The 14,549-nt window shown below is 25.8% G+C and overlaps 2 protein-coding genes across 5 annotated transcripts; one reads left to right on the forward strand and one right to left on the reverse strand.

Annotated features, from left to right (window-relative positions):
- Window positions 1-2,698: 2,698 nt before the first annotated feature.
- LOC135928008 (uncharacterized) lies at window positions 2,699-14,149 on the reverse strand. Of its 4 annotated transcripts, none has more exons than XM_065464319.1 (4): window positions 13,863-14,149; window positions 6,098-6,162; window positions 5,914-6,049; window positions 2,699-3,743 (listed from the first exon to the last, which is right to left on the reverse strand). In XM_065464319.1, exon 4 carries the CDS (start codon window positions 3,713-3,715, stop codon window positions 2,972-2,974), a length of 744 nt encoding a protein of 247 aa, XP_065320391.1. In that variant the 5' UTR covers window positions 3,716-3,743; window positions 5,914-6,049; window positions 6,098-6,162; window positions 13,863-14,149; the 3' UTR covers window positions 2,699-2,971. The 4 variants fall into 4 exon arrangements, with proteins under 4 accessions (XP_065320391.1, XP_065320390.1, XP_065320389.1 ...); XM_065464318.1 differs by having other exon boundaries at window positions 2,699-3,770; XM_065464317.1 differs by lacking the exons at window positions 5,914-6,049; window positions 6,098-6,162 and having other exon boundaries at window positions 2,699-3,770.
- LOC135928585 (uncharacterized) lies at window positions 8,753-9,934 on the forward strand. The gene is made up of 5 exons (XM_065465041.1): window positions 8,753-8,804; window positions 8,915-9,168; window positions 9,350-9,450; window positions 9,508-9,632; window positions 9,708-9,934. The coding sequence occupies exons 1-5, from the start codon at window positions 8,753-8,755 to the stop codon at window positions 9,932-9,934; spliced, it is 759 nt and encodes a 252-aa protein (XP_065321113.1).
- Window positions 14,150-14,549: the final 400 nt, after the last annotated feature.

The following is a 14,549-nucleotide window of genomic DNA, read 5'->3' on the forward strand; positions in this document are numbered from 1 at the left end:
TCGTATTAAGTTTTCCTTTTAAATTTAAAACATATGAATATCATTTTAAATTTTAATACTATTTAAATCAAAGATACAATTTTTTTTAAAATACTTATATCTTTTTGAATGCAAAGTTGATTAAGATACAGATTTTTTTAAATAATCTTTATTTTGGATATAAGATAAGATCTTAAAGTTTAAAAAATAATATAGATACAAAATATAGACACAAAATTATCTTGTATCTTGGATACACATCCTCGATACTGCTCATAGTATATATACCAGACGTGAAGCGAAGGGAACATGCAGATTTAATGATTTGAATTACAGTTGAGAGTATTGCGTGGGAGTTGACTTACAAAGTATTGGGATCGTAAAATGGCAGGACAATATGTGTATAATAATTACTATGTTAAGTTATGACGAAGTAATATGACCGTTTTCTTTATCTTTTCAAATTTTGACGGTTAGACCTAAGCCATAGATATGTCAATAATATCTGAATTTTAAAAATCTCTAATTTTATTTTCTTTCCGAGGGGCTTCTTGGCCTTTTTTTATGGACAGGAAGTTGATGCAACAAATAGGATGAATATTTTATAGACAGATATGGGGGAATATTTTGTCATTTATGCAATTTTAAGTGTATCATAATTGATATGCGAGGGAAAAAATACAAATATACTTACAAACATCGAAAGTTTTGTGTCGAAGTCAAATTAAGGTTGTGATATTAGACACATGTTTATCGACTATAAAATAAAATTAAAAATTTTTTTTTAAAATCAGAACATAACAAAACATTCGGACAATTATATTGAATTTTTTTAAAAATATATTTATAAATTTTTTTATCAATATGAATAATATTTCATATTTCAAAATTTTTTTTATTAAAAAAATGAAAAATTGTTTATAATAATTTTTTGGTCTATATAAATGGGTTTATAAATGTGGTATGGTAAAAAATAAATTAAAACTAAGGATTAGAGAAATTCAACAAACAGTTAAATTTATTTCTAACAGTGTAATAAGTATGTGAAGAATGCCTAATTCCTATCAGAAATATTGAAACATAATACGGCTCCTTTTCGGGAACGCAAATAGTCGATATTATTAATTATTATATTTTAATATATATTATTTTAAATATATTTTTATTTTTTATAGCTTTTTAAATAGTATTTTTACAAATAAAGATTGATTTTAAAATAAATAAAGGGGAGTCCAGGGTAAAGCGATATATGTTTAACTTTTTAGCCTTTAGATATTAATACCTCAAATTTTATAAGTGTATTTTTTTTAAATTTCTTACATATGTGCATCTTTTCGAAAATGTTCCAGGGCTGATATGTCAAAAAAACAGTATTTTTTTACTCTTAAATTATGAAAATTACTTTATAAATATTGTCTATTTATACGAATTGATTTAAAATTTTGTACACGTGTTCCTCGGATAAAAGATATTAGACGTTTATAGTCCTCACTGAAAATCGAGCAATAACAATTTTTAATATAATAAATTTAATCTTGGGACGATGCTGTTATGAGTAAAAGAGTTTAGTCTGATTAATTATGTAAAAAGAGAATTTCGAAATAATTTGCATTCCGTGTAAAATGAACAAAAAAAAACATTAATATGTGTTATAAAAAATTTTTTTTTTAAAATAGTCGCGGAAATGATTTAAATGTACGATGGTGCCTAAATTGAATTATCTTAAAATTTATTCCTTACATTCTCTTATTATTATATAAGTTTAAATAATAATTTTTAAATTTAGTATTTTTTTCAATAATACAGTAAAGTTGTGTTCATATATTTTGCGAAAATATTAACATTTCACCTAAATATTTATATTTTTAAAAATATATTGGCAGGAAAAGCTAAACTTTTTTTTATGAGATGGATTGGGCACATCTTGATCTATAATTTGTTTTTACTTGCATTTGTTTTAAATTTTCTGATAGTATTGTAAAACCTACCCTGACCCCCCCCCCCACCCCCTCATCTATCCTACAATATATACATCTTACAAGGATAAAAAATCTGCCAGTGAATCATTCAATTTTAAATGATTTACTGATATCGCTTATGGAAATTTTTATATCGCCGAAATGTATTTCAACATGAATAGAGGAAAACTCACGTTTTAAATTTTGACATTGAATCTTTTTTAAATTTATTTATAATATTATATTAATGAGTATAATTTCTTTTACGTTGTTCTTATAAATTCTTAGTGTTGGATACTCGATACATGCTTGAATTTACATTTTCGATCAAATTATATTTTTTATTTTTTTTTAAATTTAAAAATCCCTTGCAAAATAAATTATTTTAAATTAAAAATATTTGAAATCCCCAAAGGATTTCATAGAATGCTTAGAGTACCCAAACTGTAAATTTCAGAATTTTGTCAAAAACATTTTTTGAATTACTCCTAAATTTATAAGAGACCTGTTCAAATAGTTTTTTTTGTACTAATTTATAATAATTTTTATGAAAAAGCAAAATGGTTTATTGGCAAAAATTTTGCAAAAAATTCATATATACTTTTACATTGTGCTGGAATAAATTTACCGCCAAATCAAAATTTTCATATTTACTCTTCACTTCAGTTAATGATTTATTGAGAGGTTTCGAAATCCTAATACAACATATATATTTGAAAATTGTTGAACACAAATAAATTTTTCATTACAAAATCTTGCTAGTTTATTTGCATTATTTTATTTTTATAGTGATAAAATCAAAAATATTGCGAATGTGTTAGGAAAAAAAAATCGGCATTGAATAGTTTCAACAAATGTCAATTTAATACCCTAGCCAACCCTATATATAGATATATTTAGTGTGAATTAAGATGTTGCATTTTGTACATAAAACCTTTTAAAAACTTATAATAAGCTGTGAAGATATATATAATACATAATTCATCATAAAACGTTTATATATCTTTAGAATATCAACATTTTATTTATTGCCCTCATATAATTTTTAATTTTTTGCCGAAATAACGCGACGTTTTTTTAGTTATCAATATTGTGGTAACCATGGAGGAAAAATTGGTCTGATTAAAATCGGCATTTGATACATTTGTTGTATTGGAGTCGCCACTATCATTTTTAGAATCAGAAGGGGAACCCCATAGTATATTAACGTTTTTAGAATTAGGATTCCACACAAAATGGAAGTAAAGAACGAAGGATAAAGTTATGACAAACAAGATACCAACGCAAAGAGTGGAAGCCACGAATTTACTAAAACATGTTATGTTTTTCTCGGTCCTCAATACACTCAAGAATACCTTGTGTAGGACAGTGTGGTGGCGGGACTTGTTATCATAGTCAATCACTTTTATGTTATTATCTTTGTGAAAAGAGATCTGCTTATGCATTTTAGGATTTGGAAGAGTCGATGATCTACGTACGTTTTTAATGGGTAATTTCGAATGGTCAGATTCACTATCAATCTTTGTCATAAGATTTTTGCGTCTTATTTGAGGTTCAACGTGGGGAGTTGGTTTATCTGATTTATGGTTGACGTTTTCTACCGTGATATTAATATTTCCAGAATTTCGATGTGACGATACCTCGCTAATATTAGAAAAAGGTTGATCTGTAGATTCAATTTTGGAAGAATCTAATATATTTGGAATAGGTGTATCAACATCGTTATTTAGATCCCTGGACACGAATTCGATGCCGATGGATTCTATAGAATCTATCATTTATTAGTTTTCGATCATCTTTATTATTCTTTATGATTTTTAAGCCAAATTTTAACTATGAAATTAATAAAATTACGATTATAAATTAAATACCACAAAAATAAAAGGTTTATGTAAGAGGAATAATTTACGATGCCACTATAAATTTATCTGTTTTCTTTATTCGCTGGTAAAAACACAAAAAAAATGAAAATCAAGGTGACAATACATAATTTATAAATGTCCTCAATATTTTTTTTATTCCGTTTTAATATAATTTTTCTGCCTCTTTTTTTATATATAAAAAAGTTATTTATTACTGTTATTAGTTTCGCAATTTTCATAATTATTATCATCCATACACAATATTAATATTTATATTATAGTATAATGTATGTTCTTTTTACTATGTTTAGATCGATAATTTAAAATTTAAAAAGATAAAAAATAAATAAATATATCTAAATTATAATTGCAAGTGTATATTATGTATTTTATAGTGTTGTTATCCTAGATTTGAGCTGATTTTAAATAAACGGCTAACTCAATATTTTAGCCAGAAAAATATTGCCTAAACCTCGATTTAAAAAAGAATAATTTGCGAACATTAGAATGGTTATGTCTCTATAAGATAAAAATATAATATTTTTATTAGATTCTTCCTTTTTGTTTTATAAAAACTACATTAAAAAAGTTATAAAAGGAATAATACCTTAAAAAGTCTAGTTAAACTTTTATGTAAAAAGTGCGAAAACTGAAATATTTATTCTTTGGATAAAAGGAACCAGTTGGAAACTCTATCTCTAATAATAATTAAAATTTGTCAGTTATACGTTTTAAAAAACTGGAAAATTAAATTAAATAGGAAAACTTTTAACAACTCTACTGCTTTTCACGATATCTATGCTTTATTATATTTAAAGTATAAAGTGATAAGGATATTATAATGGTTAGAGAGTTTAAAAATAAAGTAAATTCTCTCAAGACAATATTTTTCTAAAATTAGTTTATCCAATCTCTTAACTCCATTCAAATCTTAATACGATGGGTCAAGTGGAGAATTAGATATTATTTATATATTTATTTTTTTTACTTTTCCTTACGACAAGGTTATGTCAAAATGTTCATTATTAGAAAATTTATAATAGGTTTGCAATTTAAAAAAAAATCCATATCAGAATTTGACATCAATTATAATGTCAAATTTATTTATTGATATATTTCAAAAATTATCTTTGCATTAGGGAAGAAGTGCTTTATTCTGCATTCACAGTTAGAGCGATATCCCGCCGGCATACAAAATATGCTTTATTTTTGTATTCTTGTGAATTTTATGCGCTTCGCCATGAATTCGCGCTAACGGAGAATTCAGGGTTAAACGTCCAAAGATGTAGAATCGCCTCCTCCATCCCCATTCTTTTTCTCTATTGGATCAATTTCTTTCAAAATTGGTCAAAATGTGTACATTTGCCATGTATCTTACTCAAGTTCAATTGAACAATCGATTTAAAAATTGTTTATGTACATCTTTCCCAAAAAATCGCATTTTTTTCTATGAAAAAATTACCTAATCAAATTTCTGATATTATTTTTTTAAACATTATACTCATACAAAAAAAAATATAGAACTAGTTTCGAGTGCCTGTAAAAAATTACCATTAAATAAATGAGTCATTTTAAAAATTTGTATTAAAATATATCATAATTATTTTATGGTTTAAATTTCAAAAATAAAGTTTATTAGTTTTTAGAACTATTTGAGAAATCATCTGCCCCGGTATTACACATGTCTCTTACATATTAAATTTTATATATTCATTTTTTTATATTTTTGAGACTATTTAAGCTTCTTATTTAAATACAAATTTGCCTTAAATTTTAAATCACGGAAACTATTTAAGAAGAAAATACCTGCCCTAGATAAATCTATCCCCGGTGTAACTTTTATATTAATTATGCTCTATAGAGATAGTATTTAAACTTAGAACATTGTAATGTCATTCATTTTATAATGGTTTTTATATTTATAATGTAGATTTAACGTTAATGTCAAATCATATTTGGTAAGAGTACATATAAGAGGCAATACCTCTAGAAATATCGTTTGGTGGTCATATATAAAAATTACGGTTCTGTACCTTGAAAATATTAAAATATTATTTTATTTTGTAATTTGTATTCATAAATGGTTAATTTAATCTGAAATATATCATCCTCACCCTTCTCCTAAGTTCTAGTTAAATCAAATCTTCTCTTCTATGCCTGATGCTGTTTTTAAATTTAAAGGTTGTAACTTCATGTTCTTAGCATTAGCTATGCATTCATCATTGTTCTCACCGAAATGGATAGAATTATCTATTAAATAATGAAGATTTAATATATATTTTGATTGTTTTGTATCACCTTTTAGAGATGAATTTGAATTACCAAATAACGCTCATAAAATAGTTAATATCAATTGTCTAAAACTTTATAAATAAATTTAATTTTTAAATATATTATATTATAAATTAATTTAAAATATTTTGAAAATTAAATTAAAATTAGACAGACTTGTTAATCGATAAAATAAGAGGATCGAAATCCGGGATCGACTTTTTTAAAAAAAGGATCGCGATCACGATCCTCAATTTATGTCTGGATCATAAATCCGGGAAAATTAACAAATTTAGGATCGAATTCAGGATCAGCGATCTTTTGATTAGATCCTTTATCAACTTTGAATTTAGATAAGCTATAAAATATAATTTATATGTGATAGGTGGCCATCTCAGGATCTATTGGCGGGGGAAGGGAAAAAGGAAGGTTAAACCTCTTCCCCACTAAATTTTTTAAAAAGTATTCATAACGTATATATTCTTTTTAATTTTTATAGCTCCTCCTTCCTTCCTCTGCCAAACAGTTTAAGCAATAAACCTATTATGGTTGCTGTTTAAGGTTCGATAGCTCTCACATATCAAATTTAAAATCACATGATATTATGATTTGATCATTTAAAATGTAATTTTTCTTTTCCATTATACGACTATCATGTTACCCATCTAACTATCAATAATAAAATTAGATATTTATTGAGATTCCTTTCGCAGAATATTTAATGATCTTCATTTTAATACATTTTCTGTATTTCTATTAACTTTATATTATTTTACTTAAATGATTAAAAATGAAACGCTTTCTAACGATTTAAGAAGCACAGGCTCACTTTAAAAAAACCCAATTGAGAAAAACTGCCGAAATTAATGGTAAGAGGATTTATAGATATTGCAGGTAACATTGAAAATCATAATTCAAATGATAACAATGTTCTAGAGACATTATTAATTACAAGAAATCATCTATATTGTCTCACAATTTTAAATGGAGGAAAACAGATAAAGAACGAGCGAAAAAAAGAAATAAGAAAGAAATATTTTCTGCATTCTCCTTTTATCGTAAGAAGACATTAAATATAAAACTGATTGCATAATAAAAAAAATCCATTAAGAGATATCTAATATTAATCAAATTAAATTTCCTAAATGTATAACAATGTAATATTTTATTGAGGTAAAATTAATTAAATATTTTTATATACATCTCAAATGTTTTTTAAAGAGCCGTGAACCCTCCTTCTAAAAAAATGGTTCAGTGAAATATATCTGAACCAGGTTCGGGTTCAGGTAGGTTCGGGTTCAGGTGGGCTCTTGGTCCAGAAAAATAAAGACTTATAAAATTTAATAAAAATAACAGAAACATCAGCCTTTTTATAAATTTTATTTTACTATATTTAGGCCTTGCCATAAAAATAAAAGCGAAATATCATGATATCTTACAAAATCTAGATGCTTAAATTAAAATAACGATTTTTTATGCCTAACTTTGACATTGCATTGCAACTTGGAATTAACAAAGATATTTATTTGTGATTATTTTCTTTTTTTTTTACCTTTAATAATCCAACAAACAAAAATAAATTTTCCTAAAATATATATTATTGTCTTTTATTAAAAAGAGTTACAAAATATGGTGGTAAAAATTTTAAAAATTTATATATAAAATGAAGTATTTTCTAAAATATAGTAAAAATTATTCCACGCAAAATAATTTTCACAAAAAAATAATTTTTTATATTTGATATTAATATTATTTTTAATAAATTATATTTTAAAAAAATGTTATTGAACCGTGAATCCTAAATTTTAAAAAAGTGTTCGGATTTTGGTTCATTGAAATATTGTTCTGGTTCACGTTCATAGCTCTGCTTTTTTAAAATAATGCTAAAAAACTTAATTTTTTTAAAAGAGGAAGTAGATAATAAACAGTATCGAGGAAGGCATTCGTATAAAAAGATTCATCAAAGAAAACCCAATTTGAAGATATGAAAATTGACTAATATAATGATATAATCTAGAGGAAAGAGCAATGATAAATACAAGTTAGTTGTATTACACAACGAGAACACCTGATGATTTGTGTCAACACTGTTTATCTAAAGTTACAGAGGGAAGAAGATATTGAATTTGTCATAAGCACACAAAATGCAAACGTTTTAAATCACACACTATATTAAATGCTTGATAGATTTTTTAATTTTTTTTTTATATTTTTGTTATTTTATGAATCACGAATCAATAAAATATTTTCTAATGTATTGTATATGTTATAGAATATAAATATGGTTTTAATGTTGTTATCTAAATATTCGCGATTAAAATATAAAATTTTAGTTTTGTTAATCATTATCAGTTAGTATTTATGATTTTTTCCCCCTTGTGATCAATATCAGGAAATTGGAAAAAAAATTTTAAAACGACTAGATTATTAATTTTTCAAAAAAAATATTTTTAGATTAGGTTTTAAATATAGTTTTTTAAATTTTAATGTGGGGAGATTTGATATATTTTAATCCCCACGATTTTAAAGTTATAATTGGCTATTAATTTTTAAATATTTTGGTTTATTCATCGTAATTATCTTTTTTTTTATAATCTAAAAGTTGCTAAAAATTAATATACAATAGGCTTTTATATTGATACTATTTTGAATTAAAATTTTTATTTTATAAAATAACCTAAGATGATTAGTTTTTTTTTGGTAACTTTAGTATTAGCAAGTTATAAGGTAGCAGGTAATTTTGTTAAATATTATATAAAATATTTTTTTGGCCCTGCTTGATATTGATCCTTCTCTCATTAATTTTTAATAAAAATAATATAAAACAATTTTTTTTCGATATAGGAGGCCATAATAGACGTGCATCTTGGAAACAATATGGGCATGGTTATGGTCATGGGCATGGTCATCATTTTGATATAGATTCAAATCATCCTGTATTTCATCATGTCGAAGGAAGAAATAGCAGAGTATGGGGGAAGGATTTTGATAACAATGACCCAGACGAATATGATACAAATAGCTTTTGGGATGACCTCGATGATTGGGATAATTTTGATGAAGATAAAAATTGGGAAAATTATGGAGATGAGAGAATGGTAAATGAAATAATAATTTTCGTGTTTAGAGACAGATGTTTCTAACTTTGAAATATATAATTAGAGCATTTTGATATTAGTTTTCAATTATAATTGTTTCATTTTAAAGCACAGTAACTTTATGAGGCTTATCTTTATTTATCTCTATGTCTTTTTTTAAAAAAATATGATTTTGTTCAAGTCAAAAGTTAGCAATCGTAGAAAAGACATCTACTGCACATATAATACCGAGTCCATTTGCTCTGGTATAGGCAAACGATTTAGGGAACTTCCTGGTTGTCGGTAACAAATTAATATTATTAGAGAAAATGTTTAAAAATTATTTACTTAATATGGTAGGAAATTCGTAGATTGCAATCATCCCGAGAAAGCAATTTATATATGCGGACGCCGTCAAATCTTTCACCAGAAAACTCAATTGTGCCAAAATATTAATCGAAATATCAAATGTCGTTGTTACATAGGTAATATCTTATCGAATACTCTTAAAACTACCATTTTAATTAAACCCTCTATTACCACCCCCATACAAACTACAGATACCACTACTCAGCAAACAGTAACTACACCTACTACATCTACTCTTACAACCACCTTAACTACACTATCCGTTACAACCCCCATACAAACTACCACTACAACTACTCAGCAGCCAATGACTACTGCTACTACTAAACTAACTACGACAACTCTAGCCCCCATGAGTACTAAAGCTCTTTCCACTTCGCAAAAAATAATTATTGGTACGACTAAGCCGAAACCCTAAATACATAGCAAATGATAAATTTATCATTGCATGGATATTTATTTTATATAGTATTAGTATATATAATAATATCTTTATTGTATATTATATTATAATATTTTTTTTATATTTAACTTTTGCATATCCATTAATATGTTCAACTGATTAAAAAAAAATTCTCGTTATTATAAAAATGTGATTTAATTTTAAAGTTTTTAATAAAATTTAATATTATTTATTTAGTTATAATCAAGTATCGATAATTATTAATTTTTTTTCGATTTCTTATTCATATTAATATATAGTTTTTTTATATTATAAATATATATTATTAACTCAGATATCCAGTATTTACTTATTTACTATCATTTTTAATTTTAATGTTCTTTTTGATTTGTTTATGGAAGTTCATATTAGTTTAGTTATTGTATAATAAGAAAAAGGATTCAAAAAACCCTTATCGGAATAATTATTATTTATACCAACTTTTTAATATTTCTTATTTAAGAAACGAAATATGCAGAGATTAAATATTATAAATAAAATAGTCTAAGAATGTCTATATTTTAATCATGCAAGTCAGAGGGAACTATAGTAAAGAAAGATTGTTTATGTTAAAAAAGATATATATTTGAATTATTTTTAGAGAGATGTAGAACAATTTTGCTATTCCTCTAGTAAAATAATATTACAAGAGTAAAAATGCATCGTGGTTTTAGGTTGATTAGAAAATAATATTGTTAATGAATGGCATAGAGATTGATGTTAAACCAATAATAATATAATATTATATAGTCGGGCAGAGCCTGAAATATTTTTTTAAAAAAAGCCTAGACCGGGACGTAAAAAATTTTAAAAAAAAATCCGAGCCGTGCCCTGCAAATAGTACCTCTGCAGGACTCTGTTATTCTTTTTAAAAAAGAGAATGTTCTCTCATTAGTTTACTAATAGGAAGAGTTGCTAATATATAAACCCTTTTAATACATTAAGAATAATCGAAAATGTGTTTGAAATAATACAGAGCATCCATTAGTGATCTGCATCGGGTCTAATTTTTCAAGTCCGGCCCGGCCCGAAATTTAAATATAGAAATTAATTTTTATAATTACCCAAAATAAAAGATATATGTTATATGTCGTTTAGTTTCAATAAATAAAATCAAATATTTTTATTTTACATAAAAAATTCAATATAAAGTTGAAAAAATTTAGATATATTTAAAAAAATTTCTAAGGTCCTACCCGACCCTGCCTGATTTTTTTGAAAAAATATTAGGGCCCGGCCCGAACCCGATTAGCCGGGCCGGACTAGGGCTGGGTACGGGCCGGGCCTAACTTTGCAGATCTCTAGCATCCATAGCATTTTTTGAGACTATATCAACCATAGTTAATCCTACATACATAGTTATTCAGCTAATAAGGCATCATAAGATATTTTAACATCTTCATGATGAAAATCTAACAAATATTTTTTTCCCTATCACCATCTGAAAAAGATTGAGAAAGCTTTTGTGGATGTAATATTTGCAGATGGTGAGTGCTGCATGATAAATTAAAAACCATTCATTTATTTATAAATGTATCTGTATCTAAGATATACTCTTCTATTATCCTATATTAATGTTTTAACGAAGAGTTTGCCTTGCTGCAAGTCGAGGGAAACAAATATTAAACACCTATAGCTCTGCTTTTGACTCAACAATACACAAAATACTAAATTCTTCATCAACATTAGCCCTAATTTCCTTGAGTTCTAATAAAATGCTCTTCGCTTTTCTCATCTTCTTAATCAAGTCAATGTCATGATATAATTAATATTTAAATTTTTTTAATTTGCTCGGTCTTATATGGGTTTTGTGGGAAAAAATTATTTTTAGGCCTAGATCAAGTTTGTTGATTAAACCCGACCCGAATTTTTTAATATGAAATACTATTCTATGGCCCACGCCAGTCTGGTTAGGGTCCTGGGCAGGGTCTGCCATTTCCCTTTATAAAGATAGGGGGTCGTTTTTTTTATGTCATTAGATTTAGCGGCTATGAAATTAAAGGAATGATTTAGTGATATAACACAAACAGATTTTTTTATTTTACTCCAGAGGGGATTAGATGAAAATATCTGTATAAAAAGTTATATTAAAGACTTTTGAAAATGATGGACTAAATCTAATAGTATCATTTCCATAATTGCTGATTTATTATAACGATATTTAGCTTCTAGCCGTAGTGAATGTATGAAGATGATATCGTTAATTGAACTAACCATAGTTTTATATTACCTCACAATTTAATTATATAATTTATCTGGCATTTAGAATTTATCAACGTTATATAAATAACTGTTAACTATTCCATCGACAGACAACAGAAAGGGTTAGAAAAGTTAAAATTTGAGAAACAGCTGTTTAAAATATCTAAAAAGAAATAATAAAAAAAAAGAGAAATCATGGAGTAAAAGTTTTGATTTATTTGATATGTTGGTAGAATTATATTTTTTAATTTGCAGCTTCTTCGATAAGCACCCATTTTCTGATATACCCTGGCAATAAGAAAATTTAAAGGCGGGCTCAGTTTGAGAATAGACTTTTTAAAAGTTTGAGTATAATGTTTAAAATTCTCAATCTCTGTAGGCCTCTGCTTTCTATACAAATGCATTACATCCATTTATTCTTAATCAGAACTATTTGTAAAGAGATTACTAAAGATTGAAGGAAGCGTCTTGTAAAAATAATTTAAAAAATAAGAGGAGAAATGTTAGAATCTCTTCACAAAGGAATAGAATTAATAAATAAAGTTTGAAAAATTATTTATAGAAATAAAAATATTTTTACATATATGAATATTAGAATTCATAATCATGTAATCTGATAAATTACACCATTATGTAAACAGTAAAAATAAAATGCAAAATGTCGCATTCTTCCTTTGTTGCTTTGAACAACAGTTCAGTAAATAAATTTTTAGGGTCAATCTCATTTAACAACTTTAGCTTAGAACTCTTAAGAATTCAGTTTTACATTAGCTAAAGGTGAACATTAACTCAATCACTTCACATAAATATGCAAGAAGCCACAAAGAACTCCAATGCAACAGAAGCAGTAAGCAGCTCCATAACACCCCCCCCCCCCCAATATTTACAGATTAGAGAAGACCTGGAGTTACTAGATTGCCATGGGAGGATTTCAAGTTCATAATATTGGATTTTTCTTGAATCGGCCTTCTGGCTCCATCAATTTAAACAAAGATCTACTAGCCACAGAAAGATTGAAATGTGAAAAATATCGGAACAATGTCATTTCTTTTTCTCATTATGACCAGACTAGTAACCTTTATCTCAAACTTAAGACTTAACAAAAAAAACTTGGTAGATTTATCTCGGTCATTCCAATTCATTCTTATTTCAGCTATTCTATTCGCGATAAATTAAAAATAAAATGATAACTATTATCATGATAAATCAAATGATAACGAAAAACAATCAAACGAGATGATGATAAGTTGACGATGACGATGACGATAACAACAAGATGGACAATCAGGAATCGTAACGCTAAACTTAGTAAGACCCCCCCCCCCACCCACTAAAACAAAGGAGGGAATGTTATATATAAATATATTTAAGTTTTATTCCTCATTGCATGATTGAAAACATTTTAGTTTCATTTATATTAGTATTGCGTTACAATTTATATTTCTTCTTATTTTGTCACCTAACTTAAATTCATTCTTGAATAAAGTATATTTTTGTTTTATTTTATTTTTGTTATGCACATTTTTAAAATGATTTATTTTAACCTATTTTAATTTTTGACAAAAAGAGATATATAAGGTATGTTTTTATTAGATAGTAATGTATTATTTATGATCCAGTGATACATTATTTATTATTCAATAGTGACATGTTATTAATTCATTATATATATTTAAAATATGATTTATGATGCATATGATACTTTTGATATTAATGGAATGCCAATAAATTCACTGAAGACATTACTTGATTTACATTCAATTTCATACAGTCAAATCACCACTAATTCTCTCTGAGATATTCTCATGAGTATCATTTGAATGAGGAGGATGATTAGCTTTTAACTCTATGTTTATATTAGTTCAATCTATAAAGAATCTATGGTTGAATCTCATTAGTTAAACCTCCTAATAAAAACATTTTTCGCTATTTTAATTAAACTATTAGAAATTTTCATTACCAAATAAATTTTAATTATAATTCATAGTAAGTAAAAACTTATTTATTCTATTCTTGATAAATTAAAAATAATAATGATAACTATTATAATGATAATTACAACATCAAATCACAACGAAAAATAATCAAACGAGATGATGACAAGTTGACGATGACAATAAACAACAAGACGGACCAACAGGACAATAATCGTAACGCCAAACTTAGCATTTTTTTTAGAAAAAATTAACACCTCCGATTTAATTTTTATCCATTATCAGGTTTCACAGGTATTTGAGGTTTTTTCCTATCTTATTAATACAGGAAATTATAAAATATTCTAAACGACAGATTAAAATTTGGGGGAAAAAATATATTATAAATTTACAGATAAATTTAAAAAATTTATTTAAGATAAGAAGTGTATAAATTTATTAAAATTTTCGTTTAA

This window comes from Gordionus sp. m RMFG-2023, chromosome 4, assembly GCF_954871325.1.
Source record: "Gordionus sp. m RMFG-2023 chromosome 4, tfGorSpeb1-WG-v2, whole genome shotgun sequence".
In the NCBI taxonomy this organism is placed as follows: domain Eukaryota; kingdom Metazoa; phylum Nematomorpha; class Gordioida; order Chordodea; family Parachordodidae; genus Gordionus; species Gordionus sp. m RMFG-2023.